The sequence below is a fragment of the Mya arenaria genome, chromosome 3 (assembly GCF_026914265.1).
Source record: "Mya arenaria isolate MELC-2E11 chromosome 3, ASM2691426v1".
In the NCBI taxonomy this organism is placed as follows: domain Eukaryota; kingdom Metazoa; phylum Mollusca; class Bivalvia; order Myida; family Myidae; genus Mya; species Mya arenaria.
The window spans coordinates 49,677,457-49,689,696 of record NC_069124.1 but is presented as its reverse complement, the minus strand read 5'-3'; the positions used below and the strand labels follow the sequence as shown (position 1 = coordinate 49,689,696).

General features: G+C 34.9%; 1 protein-coding gene across 1 annotated transcript; it reads left to right on the top strand.

Moving 5' to 3' along the window:
* Positions 1-243: 243 nt before the first annotated feature.
* Positions 244-8,199, top strand: LOC128228305 (calcium-binding protein P-like). Its single transcript, XM_052939540.1, has 4 exons — positions 244-869; positions 4,208-4,515; positions 6,017-6,154; positions 7,351-8,199. The coding sequence occupies exons 1-4, from the start codon at positions 860-862 to the stop codon at positions 7,507-7,509; spliced, it is 615 nt and encodes a 204-aa protein (XP_052795500.1). The 5' UTR covers positions 244-859; the 3' UTR covers positions 7,510-8,199.
* Positions 8,200-12,240: the final 4,041 nt, after the last annotated feature.

Genomic DNA, 12,240 nt, shown 5'->3' with positions numbered 1-12,240 from the left:
ATGTTATCGACAGATCCGGTCCGTTTTAAAACGACTTTTAACCCAATACGGCCAGAAAAAACGCATTGCCAATAATTGTGATTGTCCATTAAATAAAAAAAAAAACATGTTTGTACGGGTTTTACAACATATCTGCCCTAGTTTTGGGCTATAAATACGAATTTGCGCCGGCAGTTGTGCTTGACTCCTTTGATAGGAAGTAGAAGTTATTAAGGACATGTGTGAGCATGTTGGGTGTTTAGTTATATATGGTTTAAGATACCGTGGAATTGTACGGGTTTGAATGCGTTTCGATGTGGAAGGATGAATTGCGTCACAAGTTAAGTAAACTCGTAAAGCAAGATTTCCAGTTTTTATCAAAAAATGAATAGTTAAAGGTGATATGTGGTTAACTAAAACATTTTCCGTTGTATAGTTTATACCAAGGCTCAAAAAGGACAGTTGCTTCAATCAATATACTATAAGTTCTGTGGTTAACCACACACGATCGAAACCATTATACAGACTTGGAAGCCCTATAGAAGATATTTTCTTTGATATTTTAAATACACTTACAGTGGGAAAAACAAGTCCGTTTATATAATAATTAGACGGCACAAGCTATGCTATTAAATCAAATAACTTAACAAGCATACAATCAATATTTTGATAAAGTATGCATTAACTTATATCCCGTATATTTCCGTGTGAATCCACTCAATACAATATTCAGTTCATGTAAACAAGGCTGACTCAACAACGCCAGCTTAGTATCGATCATTCGACTGCCACTGGATGAATGAAGCGTATTCGCCCAACTGTGGCGACGTAAACACATAGTGTTATGCACATACACATTATAAATTAAACGGAATACAACATGGCTCACGGTAAGATTATTTTTACAATAATATGAAATCTTTGATATGAAGAATAATTATACACATTTGTATGATGTAAACAAACGATGAACAATAATTCTGTGCTATTCCCCACATCCTATTTGTGCTACGCAGTATATTAGACTAGGCATCTAGTTGTTTTCCTTTGTTGTAGGAACACCATTACACGAATATCTTTGCAAATATGATTAACTTATCATTCAAGAATTATATCATAAATGCAGTTTTAATTCTAGTGCTAGTAAAATCAACGATTTAACAATATAATACCAATAAACTATTGATAATTGTTTCATACTCATACCTGTTCAACTGATGATATGCAGGAATGAAAATGTTGTGATGTTCTATTTATAACAACCATTACAGGTGTTCTGATGCTCACTGATAGTACGTGTATGGTACTTAGCCACGCTATTAATCAAAGTGCTGAAAGCACTGATAGACAAGGGCTAGATATAGGGACAAGTTAACAACAGTGTGATAAGCATTGAAAAAAGATTAATGACTTACACCACAAGGGAGCACTGCTAAATGTATAGAACAGGAGATCCGTAAATGACAGAAGCGTTGAAAATGCTCGATGGGTGCATGGAAAATTGTAGAAAGCCTCGTTAAATAGAGAGAAGGTACCACCATTATAGCTCATTTGAATTTCTCTAAGCTGCACTTGCTCGCAAATTGACCGATTGATGACCGTAAATTACCGCTAGTGAAAGAAGTGGTTGCTAAGGAAGTCATTGGGTGTCAACGGTGTCGTGAAGTAAGCAAATGGCTGCCATGGAGGTCATTGGCTGCTTACAAATAAGTCACTAGTTGCTATGGATGTAAGTAGTAGCATGGATGTAAGAAAGTAAATGCTTACTAAGACAGTATTTGATTGCTAAAAATGTAATACATGGCTTACAAAGTCAATGGTTGCCAAGGAAGTCATTAGATTCTAAGAGGTAAGTGGTAACTCAGAAAAACATTGGAAAGGTTATTGATCAGGAAGAACACGGTTGAGACAAAAGTCATTGATTTCTAAATCATTGGTTGCTTGGTGAATTTATAAGGAAGTTATATATTGCTAAGATTGCCATTGGTTGTTAAGGAGGTTGCTGGTTGCTAAAAAAGAAAGTTGTTGCTAAGAAATTGATACTTTACTTATGATGTCACTGGTTTCTATGTGGATACTAACTACTACAGGTTGCGACAATATTTATATGAAAAACTACAGTAGCTCAGTAGCGAATAAGTTTTAAAATAGACCCCGCGTAATGGCACAGGAAAACGCCAAAAACATAGATTACAAAAACAAAAACATTACAAACAAGGAACATGGAACAACCGCACAAAACTCTACAAACAACTCAGAGCATAAGTATATACTGTGTAAACAAAAATAGGTGTGTTTATCAAGGATTGTTAGGTACCGCCTTGGAACGGTAATTTATCATGCTGAAAAGAAAAGAAAAGCGAAATCCAGTTTTGACATATTTTCTGAACATATGTTGTGACTGTTTAGTCTGGGACAGGGGCCAAAAACTGCCTAATCCCAGTTAACATTTAGTTTTTTACTTAATCCTTTTGTTAAAAAGATTTGATTTTATAAAGAAGTAAATTCTGTCTGAGTCTATGCATCAAATTATGTCTACCTGAATCGAATATGGCATTCAAATAATAATTAGCTCATGATATTCTGGCCTCATGGTTACGGGTACCACTTTCTATTATATTTTTATATGATTGCTAAGTTTAACTACTGTATGTTCTTATAGTCTGCTTCTGCGTACTTGTAAGATGGCTCTTACTAAGGGATCCCGTGGAAATGTATGCGTTAAGCCTTATTGGTATCGGTGTGGAGTCATTTTGTCTAATATGCACTAAACCCTAAATCTGAATACACAAGCTTACCACACGCCAAGAGGTTGTCCGATTTTACACATTCAGATTGGGCAGTCTCACACTAACTCGATATACATATTGTGATAGGTTGATTTTGTGGCAATGTGTATTTCTTAGATTGTACGAAACCAGCTTCTTAGTTATCGCATAGCAAGATATAAGATTAAGCTCGGCAAATTTGGAAAAGTCATTTAAAACCTGCCGATGCTTATGGTAAACATAAAGATTTAGCATTCCAAAATGATTGCGCGATATGTTGTGTACATTGGTACTGTATTGCAGAGGGAGATTAACGTTAGTGATGTTTGACTATGACGTATCCCGACATCTACACTTTGATTTTGACATCAGGATAGAAAAAATATAGATATTTTTCAATATCAATGAGATGTATTTTCATTTTCCAAAAAATCAATATTTCTGTCCTATGAGCTGTAGTTAATAATTGACAAACATTTTATTTTTACATTATTATACTACATGTAAACATTAAAACTGACAGTCAGACGGACAAAACGCCTTACAATGTCTGTAGAAAATGTATGAAGTAAATATGTACTTACCCTGAAAATGGTTTCGAAGTCTTTTATCAAGGCGCCCGTAAACTGCCGCCATTTTGATAATCTAGGTGCTATGCAAAAACTCATGCATTTGGAGTATTTGAGAAAGAAATATTATGGAAAAGTATGCGAATATTTTAAATATATGTTAAATTTCTAATCTTATTCCCTGTGCAAAACTTATGCAAATACTTGAATTTGACCCTTTGTTGACCCCTTTTTTCCACCGGGACGCAACGATTTTGTATTGCATGTAATAGTTCGTGTCAAATGTTCCGTGCTTCTCACGGTTTGGCGTAAATGATTCCGTATTTAATGGAAATTATTCCATGGGAGGTCTTACTGCTTAATAACCTCACACAAACAAGTTAAAATATCCACGTTCTCCGGATGAAGTATTGACATTATCGAATTATTGCAGGCTTGAATTATCGTTTTAATGACATTGAATTGACCATTTTTTTATTTTATTTATAAATATTACTTGAACATGTCATGCTTACTGCTAGGCTTGTTGTCATTTTTATGTTTTTGTTTTAGTATAATCCAACAGCCACATGGCTGCTGGCAGTTTGAATGAAGTGAAGAGTTTGCTTTAGTGTTCAATATCTGTTACACCACTACGAACTACGTTTACAAGTGCCCTAGTTCGATAATAGGCGTCTAGAATACATTCTGCATCATTTTAAAACTGTCAACAAGGCTCAAGCGTAAATATAACATGTTTATAAACGCACCGAACGGGAAAAAGTAAAAATACAACGTGTTAATTTAACTGATGGAGTTCTTTTGTGTGTGTTTTTTAACATTGCCAATTATTTTGTTAGTGCTTGAAATTGATCATGTTACCATTCATTTTTTTGTTTAACCTAATTACAGATGGTGAGAAATATCCAATGACTGGCGGTCAAGACGCTCCTGGTTCGACCCCATACGGCCAGCCTGGTCAGCCCCCATATGGCCAACCTGGTCTGCCCCCATACGGCCAGCCTGGTCAGCCCCCATACGGCAAGCCTGGTCAGCCCCCATACGGCCAGCCTGGTCAGCCCCCATACGGCCAGCCTTGTCAACCCCAATATGGACCACCTGCAGGCCAGCCCGCCTATGGTAATCCGGGGTATGGTCAGCCACAACAAGGTTACCCACCACCAGCGTATGGCCAGCCACAGTATGGTGGTCAGCAAGTGGTTAGTTTTTAAGTTTATTTATTAAAATATTTTATAGGTAGCTTTTATTGGTTATTTCAAATTCATATCGACGAACATATGAGAGAACTTAAAATAGTTTCGTGGTAAATTGACATAAATCACTATATTCCGATGCTATGTCAGAATAGTAAATTCACTCCTTTCTGAAATCCTTACGTCAGAAGTGATACATTTAACCATTTATCGTCGATCTCCTTCTACCGTCTCCATCACAGCAATACCATTCTTGAGAATCACACGTGTTTTGCAGTCCACCACGGTGGCTATCTTTTACACTTAATTGACCAGCTTTAATTCTTTTGATTAATTTAATTTGATTATTTTCTTGATATATAAAGATCCACAATAAAAGACATCACTTCATAGACACGTTTGATTTAATGAAAATGAAATTTGATGACAATACTTTATGACCACTTTCGTTACTTTATTACGCAGTCCAAATATTGTTCATTGTATATGAGATGTAGTAAACATAGAAAGTAACGTTTTCATTACCTAACCAAATGCTTGAATTAAGGTTTTGATTAAAATTGTTGCGTTAAGTATGTTATATCCTTCGATCAAATACCTATCAGACTTAGAAAGTAATCAAACACACGTTCATATATGAATTCACAAGATGACTTGTTTTCGCACTGGGATACCATCATTATGTCGCTTATGGTGAAAAGCCTGCTTTAAATGCAATTAACTCAATGTACTTAAAAGTAAACATTGTTACGCCTGATGTGTATTAGCACAACTGGTTAAGTTTCTTGCTTAATACGAACGGTTGTTATAGTTTAATTGTTTCACCTGTGTTATGCTTGGGCAAGGTGACTACGTCCTTCTTTCTGAAAGTATTATATTTCCCTCCCTCCACCGTCCCAAAACAATCGAACCGATTCAAAATATTTTGCTAGGAGTGTGATGATGCTTTGAACAAAAAAGTAAGGTTTTCACAACATTCAAGCCGTTCATTTTCTACATCGATTCGCTCGCTCGAAACTTACATACCTATTACAAAAAAATAAAAATATCAGGTATAAGTGTTTCAGTTTGCAATATTAAGGAGCATCTCTTTTAAGCTGATATATATAACTCCTCAACTAGTTAAAATAATATTAAAAAATAATTATTTTAATATCAAATCACATCATTAATACAAAAAAATACTACTGTTTTTTGTTTTGTTTTTTAGGTTACAAAATGTCAAACCTGAATAAGTCTTCACCGCAAGCTTTAATTTATTGATATATTTTTCAGAGTAAATGTATTACTTTATATCATTATAATAGCTTCATTATGTCGTTATTAAACACGTTATCCCTGTAATGTATTTAATGGTTAATATATACCAAAATTAGTAATAATTCAGATGTTAATATCTAAAATGTAGTTTTTTCCAGATTTATTTATCAATAACTATTAAAGTTAACTTTGCAAAGATTAGTTTGAATAACACTACAACAATATAACAAGCCAACACGATTTTCAGATTGTGACCCAGCCAGGCGGGGCACCAGGGGCAGTGTACGTTCAGCCCCGTCCTACAAATTACATGATCCCCTCAATACTGGCATGCCTCTTTTGCTTCTGCCCAACCGGCCTCTGCGCAATCTACTACGCCCACAAGGTAACACCAAGGGCCTTATATAATAATAAGAGTCAAGCCTCGATATCTTATTTAAATGGTGTTGTATTTTAAACTTGCATACTTTGATAAGATTTACCTTTTGCGTTTTATCTTTATTAAGGATTGTTGGGATAAGAGTGAGGTTTGTGCACATAAACTGGTTTAAACCCCCAGTAAATTTACATTTTACTTACCGTTCCAAGGCGGTACCTAACAATTCTTGATAAACATACCAATTATTTATATAAATATATAGTATTTATGCACTGTGCTGTTTGTAGAGTTTTGTGCTGTTTTATGTTTCTTGTTTGAAAGTTTGTGTTCTATGTCTTTGGCGTTTTATCCATTGCCACTAAACCGGGTTTATGTTTAAACTTTTTGCTACTGAGCATGTTTCTGTAGCTTTTTGCATGAATATTGTAATTACACAGTTATGACGACGGCGAATTGAGCCTTAGTATTAACAATATATATTTGCTAGATTTCGAGAAACAATAACTGCATTATTAAGCGTATTCATGTTTGTCCTCAAAACCATGAAATGTGAGGTTTTTTAACTTTACCTTCTTTGCTGCTGAGAATGACATCATAAGGTCCTGAAAGTCGAAATATGTGTATTTATATTTGCAAATTGAAGGTGTAAAATCAACGACCCTACAGTCATAAAATATTTTAGATGTTCAGAACATAGCAACAAAAAAGATGCCGATCTTAAGGTTGAACAGTTACGAGGTTATCGTTAGCTTCTTAAATTATCTTTTGGCGTTGAAAATTGTGCCACTGAAGATGGTTAGTATTTAGAGTGCATTGCTTGTTTCTGTATTTTCTACCATTCTACAGGTGCATGATGAAAATAACACATACATTCGAATAGGTTAACAGTCAATAGTGTGTGTCTTTCAATATATCGTTCATACTTTGTTGAATCAATGGCATGAGATACTCTACGAACATCACATATACTTTTGGTACAACTTATTCAATAAATACTAAACAAATAAAACAGATGTGTATTGTGTCCGTACCGGTTGTACTTCATTGTTTTGTAATGCTCATAAGAAATAACATCTTGCCAAATATGAAAATGTCAAATGTTACAATGACGACATCACATATCTATAGAATGCTATGTATTAATATCTAAAGAAAGCAATGTATAATATCATCAATATTTACTTGACACGACTATGTTCCAGGCCAACCAGTCAGCTGACGATGGGGACCTTCCACATTCTAACCAGCTCGCCAGGAGCGCCCGCAACCTCATTATAGCCAGTGTTGTCGTGTTTATGTGCTGGCTTGCTCTTGTCGTCGTCCTCAGATTCCTTGGATACTTTTCATACTACAGATATTGATATTGAGAACTCACATGGACGTGTGCATAAGTGTTTTCAGTAGTCCTTATAGACGCATTACAATTCTTTAAAACTGCCTATAAAAATACTTTTTTGTATATTTTACGTGTTTCTTTTTAAATATTTTATTGAGTCCCGCTGTATTGTATTCAGGTTTATTGAAATAGTCTTAGGCACGACCACAACTGTAGCGAAATATTTGATATACATTTTTGTACTTTTTTTGCAGTCATATCCAACTAGTATGAGTGTCTGGTTATTAAATGATGGGGTAAATATACAGTAAATAATTTAACACATGTGTTAGGGAATTCAGTACATGAATAATACTGAGATTTGTGAGAGGCCTTGAAGCCGTTGGGTTGTTTCTTGATGGACCAGAGTCCGTCATATACAAGCGCTAGCATTTCCTCAACTTTTTAAGTACTATGGTAAAAAGGTGTTGTTATGGCACTTGTTATTCGGATGCAAGGTATCCAGACCGTTTTTAATTTAAAATTAAATAACACATTGCGAGCCATTTCAGGTATTCATTTCTTTATATTGAGCAACTTTATTTGTGAAAATGTTACACTACTTTAAAAATGTTTTATAAGATACTGTGCATTCTACAAAACAAATTATCTCGACATTGAAGTTATAATATAAGTGCTTTGTATATAATATTAGAAACATTAAACTTTAAACTATTTCGTAAGTCACTTTTTATTACTATCGATTAATTACGATAAAACAAAATATTGTAACATTCCATGTACATGCTATGCACATTTAAATAACTACATTTAGTTGCTTCGATATACGACAGCCCTCAATGTTTATTAAATTAACTCAAAATTCAAAATCTGACTATTCAGAAAATAAACACGTTATACCACCTCAAATATGAAAATGAGCAATACAGGACCCCCTATGCCATCTAACATAAGATAAAAGTCTCTTTTCAGGACCTATGTTGGTTTTCTGATACATCTGAATACCACCAAATTAAATCACAGTGCATTCTGGTTTAAGAATGTTTATGCGCTATATAAATCATGTGAAACTACTTACACATTGGAAAAATTTAATCAATTGGGCATGATTGGATCAAACATAGAAGTACATATTCTGGGCATGGCCAAACATTTATTCAATATTAAAACTAGAAACACCACAACCCAACCAAATTGGGTTTTGTACAAACACCACATACACACTAAAAAACACACGAACATAACGAACATACACACGAACATACACATCGAACAGAACACACGAGCATCAAAACAGCTAGCCAAAGTGTCAATTTTGGTAGAGTGCTTGAACCCAAATCGCTCTGCACTCCATGTAAAAGTTTAAACAAGACGATGTTAATAACACAATAGACACGACGAACCAAGCAGCAACAAAGTTAAAATAACGTTTTTTTAAAAGAAGTAACTAAGTCTCAGGACCTTTTCAGTTTATGAACGAGACAAGACAAGAGACACTGCTTACATAAATTCATCAGGGAAAATCTTTCTTTCACTTCAGCAAAATCAGTATGCCGTTTCTTGAAATTCTATTTCAATTCACAGAAAAACATTTCTTAAAAAAATGGCGCGTAAATATATATAAAAATCAATATTAACCGAACCCAATTTTAAAAGTACAGAGACGTAAAGATTCAGTCTGTTTTCCTGTCAGTTGTTGGTGTTTTTGTTGTGTTATCAAAATCTAACAAGGAATCATTTAGATACGAAAACAAACATTCCATTCAAGATTCGTCACCTTAATTTGCAAATCGATGCTAGAGGTGTCAACTGTTCCTTTTCATTTTTCAGATACCATGGCGTTCTGCTCAGATGATAGTTTTTCGTCATTTTCTCCAATCTTAAAAAGATAAAACAAAATTAATATCCAATACACAAGAATAGTAGAACATATAAATTGCTGCATATAAATTTAAATGCATATTAGCGATTATTTATTGTTTGATAACTAGCCAAACCGTTTATTCAGTACTAGTAATGATGTCTACATTGCTCTCTTCTGTATATAGCTAAGGCAATTTAAAATTGTATCAAATATAAATAAATTTAAATTTTATGAATTATTTTTATCTATACATTTATATTTATTTTTTATTCGGGGAGGGGGGGGGGGGGGGGTCATAAAACAAAGTGTATTTAATTGAGATGACTTTAGATCCTGTACAGGGCAAAGGATTGTTGATTTTAGCACTTTTTCTTGGGTATTGCTAACGTTTGCGCAGAAGGCAAAAAGCCGTCTGAAAGTGGTTAAGATAACACTACAATAACCACAGTGAGAGATTGCTATTAATTTAGAATTAGTAATGATGTTCAAATCGCAGTAAATGTTAATTATTTTTCATAAGCAGATTGAAAAACAAATCATTTCTTTTTCTTTAGACTTTTAAATGAAAATGCTAAAGGGTTGGAGCAAGTTTATTGACAAAACTTTACACGCAATATGTCCAATAAACAGTCGATTGCTTTTTTCTCAGTAAATCCCTTTTCCGTTGTGCGCTTCTTATCGGTCTTTGTCCACTGGTTGTCATAAAGTTCAGAGTATCTTTCGGATACTTTCGTCGGTCAGTTCGGATCGCTCAGCTCAGCAATGTTTGGGTTATTCTACGAAGCTTTACACCGGCAGCTTGGGCAACCCATAGTTTTAATTGAAAAAACGAAAATTATTCAGAAATGAGTTACATAAATAATCAGGTAAGAAAAACTCGAATTTCTGATTACTTCGAGTCGAACATCTAACCTTGGTGCTAAACTATTCCTTTCTCCACGAGATCTGCTAATTGGTGCCTGGAAAAAGGTTATATGAAATAACTTAAAATAAAATGATAATGATTTTTATAATATATATATATATATCTTGAACTTTTTTCATATATAATGCTACATATTGGGCCATGGGGCCGATTGACGTATTACTCTAAGAGGAGTTCGACTTTTCTTACCGATTGTTGTAATACTCTATTGTGGAGTGAAGCTATTGCAACATTTCTTGTAATACTCCAATGTGGAGTACGGCTATTGGGGCCGATAATTGTATTCCTCTGTTGTAAAGTACAGCTATTGCAGCCTATTGTTGTATTACTCATTTGAGTAGTATGGTTTTAAGGGCCAATTTTTGTTGTATAACTCTATTGTAGAGGATGGCTTTTGGGACAGATTGTTGTATCATTCTATTGTTATGTACAGCTATTTAAGCCTATTGTTGTATTTCTCTATTGTAGAGTTTGGCTATTGGGGCCGATTGCTGTATTACTCTTTTGTAGAGTTCGGCAATTTAGGTCGATTTTTGAATGACTCTATTGTAGAGTTCGGCTATTGGGGCCGATAGTTGTATACTCTATTGTAGAGTACGGCTATTGAGGCCGATTGTTGTATTATTCTATTGTAGAGTACGCCTATTGGGGCCGATTGTTGTATTACTCTTTTGTAGAGTACGGCTATTGGGGCCGATTGTTGTAGAACTATATCGTAGAATACGGCTTTTGGGGCCGATTGTTGTATTACACTATTGTAGAGTGCTGCTATTTAGGACGATTGTTGTATTTATTTACTGTTGAGTACGGCTGTTGGAGCCCGATTATTGTATTGCTCTCTGGTAGAGAACGGCTATTGAAGACATTTGTTGTATTACTCTATTGTGGAGTACGGCTATTGGTGCCGATTGTTGTATTATTAATTGTAGAGTGCGGCTATTCGAGCCTTTTGTTGTATACCTCTATTGTGGAGTACGGCTTGTGGAGCCTTTGTTTTATTACTCTATTATAGAGTACGGTTATTGGAGCCTATTGATATATTACTCTATTGTAGATTATGGCTATCGGGGCCGATTGTTGTTTTACTCTAATGTGGAGTACGGCTATTGGGGGTTATTTTTGTAAACTCTATTAAAGAGTACGGCTATTGGAGCCTATTGTTATATTACTCTATTGTGGAGTACAACTATTGAGGCCTCTTGTAATATTACTCTATTGTGGAGTGCGGCTATTTTGGACGATTATTGTCGTACAGTATTGTGGAGTATAGCTATTGGGACCGATTGTTGTATTAAACTATTTAAGAGTACGTCTATTGGAGCCTATTGTTATATTACTTTATTGTAGAGTACGGCTATTGGGGCCGATATTTGTTATACTATATCCTGGAGTACGGCTATTGTGGCATATTGATATATTACTCTATTGTGGAGTACAGCTATTGAAACCTATTGTTATATAACAAAATTGTGGAGTGCGGTATTTGGGTCGATTATTTACTTCCAGTATTATGGAGCATTGCTATTAGGGCCGATTATTGTATTACTCTATTGTGGAGTACGGCTTTTGGAGCCTATTGTTGTATTACTCTATTACTGAGTACGGCCTTGGGGCCTATGGTTGTATTACTCTGTTGCGGAATGCGGCTATTAGGGTCGATTGTGGTATTACTCTTTTGTAGAGTATGACTATTGGAGCCTAATCTTGTATAACTTTATTGCGGAGAAGGGCTATTGGGGCCGATTGCGGTATTACTTTATTCTGGAATACGGCTATTGGAGCCTATTGTTGTATAACACTATTGTAGAGTACGGCTATTTGGGCCGATTTTTGTATTACACTACTGTGGAGTACGGCTGTTGGGGGCCAATTTTAGAAATAAGCTTTTGCAACCTATGCTTGTAATACTCTTATATGGAGTACGGGTTTTGGCGCCTATTGTTGTATTCCTCTGTTGAAGAGTTCAG

What these genes read in the sequence shown, in the direction of transcription:
- LOC128228305 (XM_052939540.1), top strand. An exon ending in AGTATGGTGGTCAGCAAGTG is followed by an intron (nt 4,516 to 6,016) that starts GTTAGTTTTTAA and finishes CACGATTTTCAG; the next exon opens with ATTGTGACCCAGCCAGGCGG. An exon ending in CAATCTACTACGCCCACAAG is followed by an intron (nt 6,155 to 7,350) that starts GTAACACCAAGG and finishes ACTATGTTCCAG; the next exon opens with GCCAACCAGTCAGCTGACGA.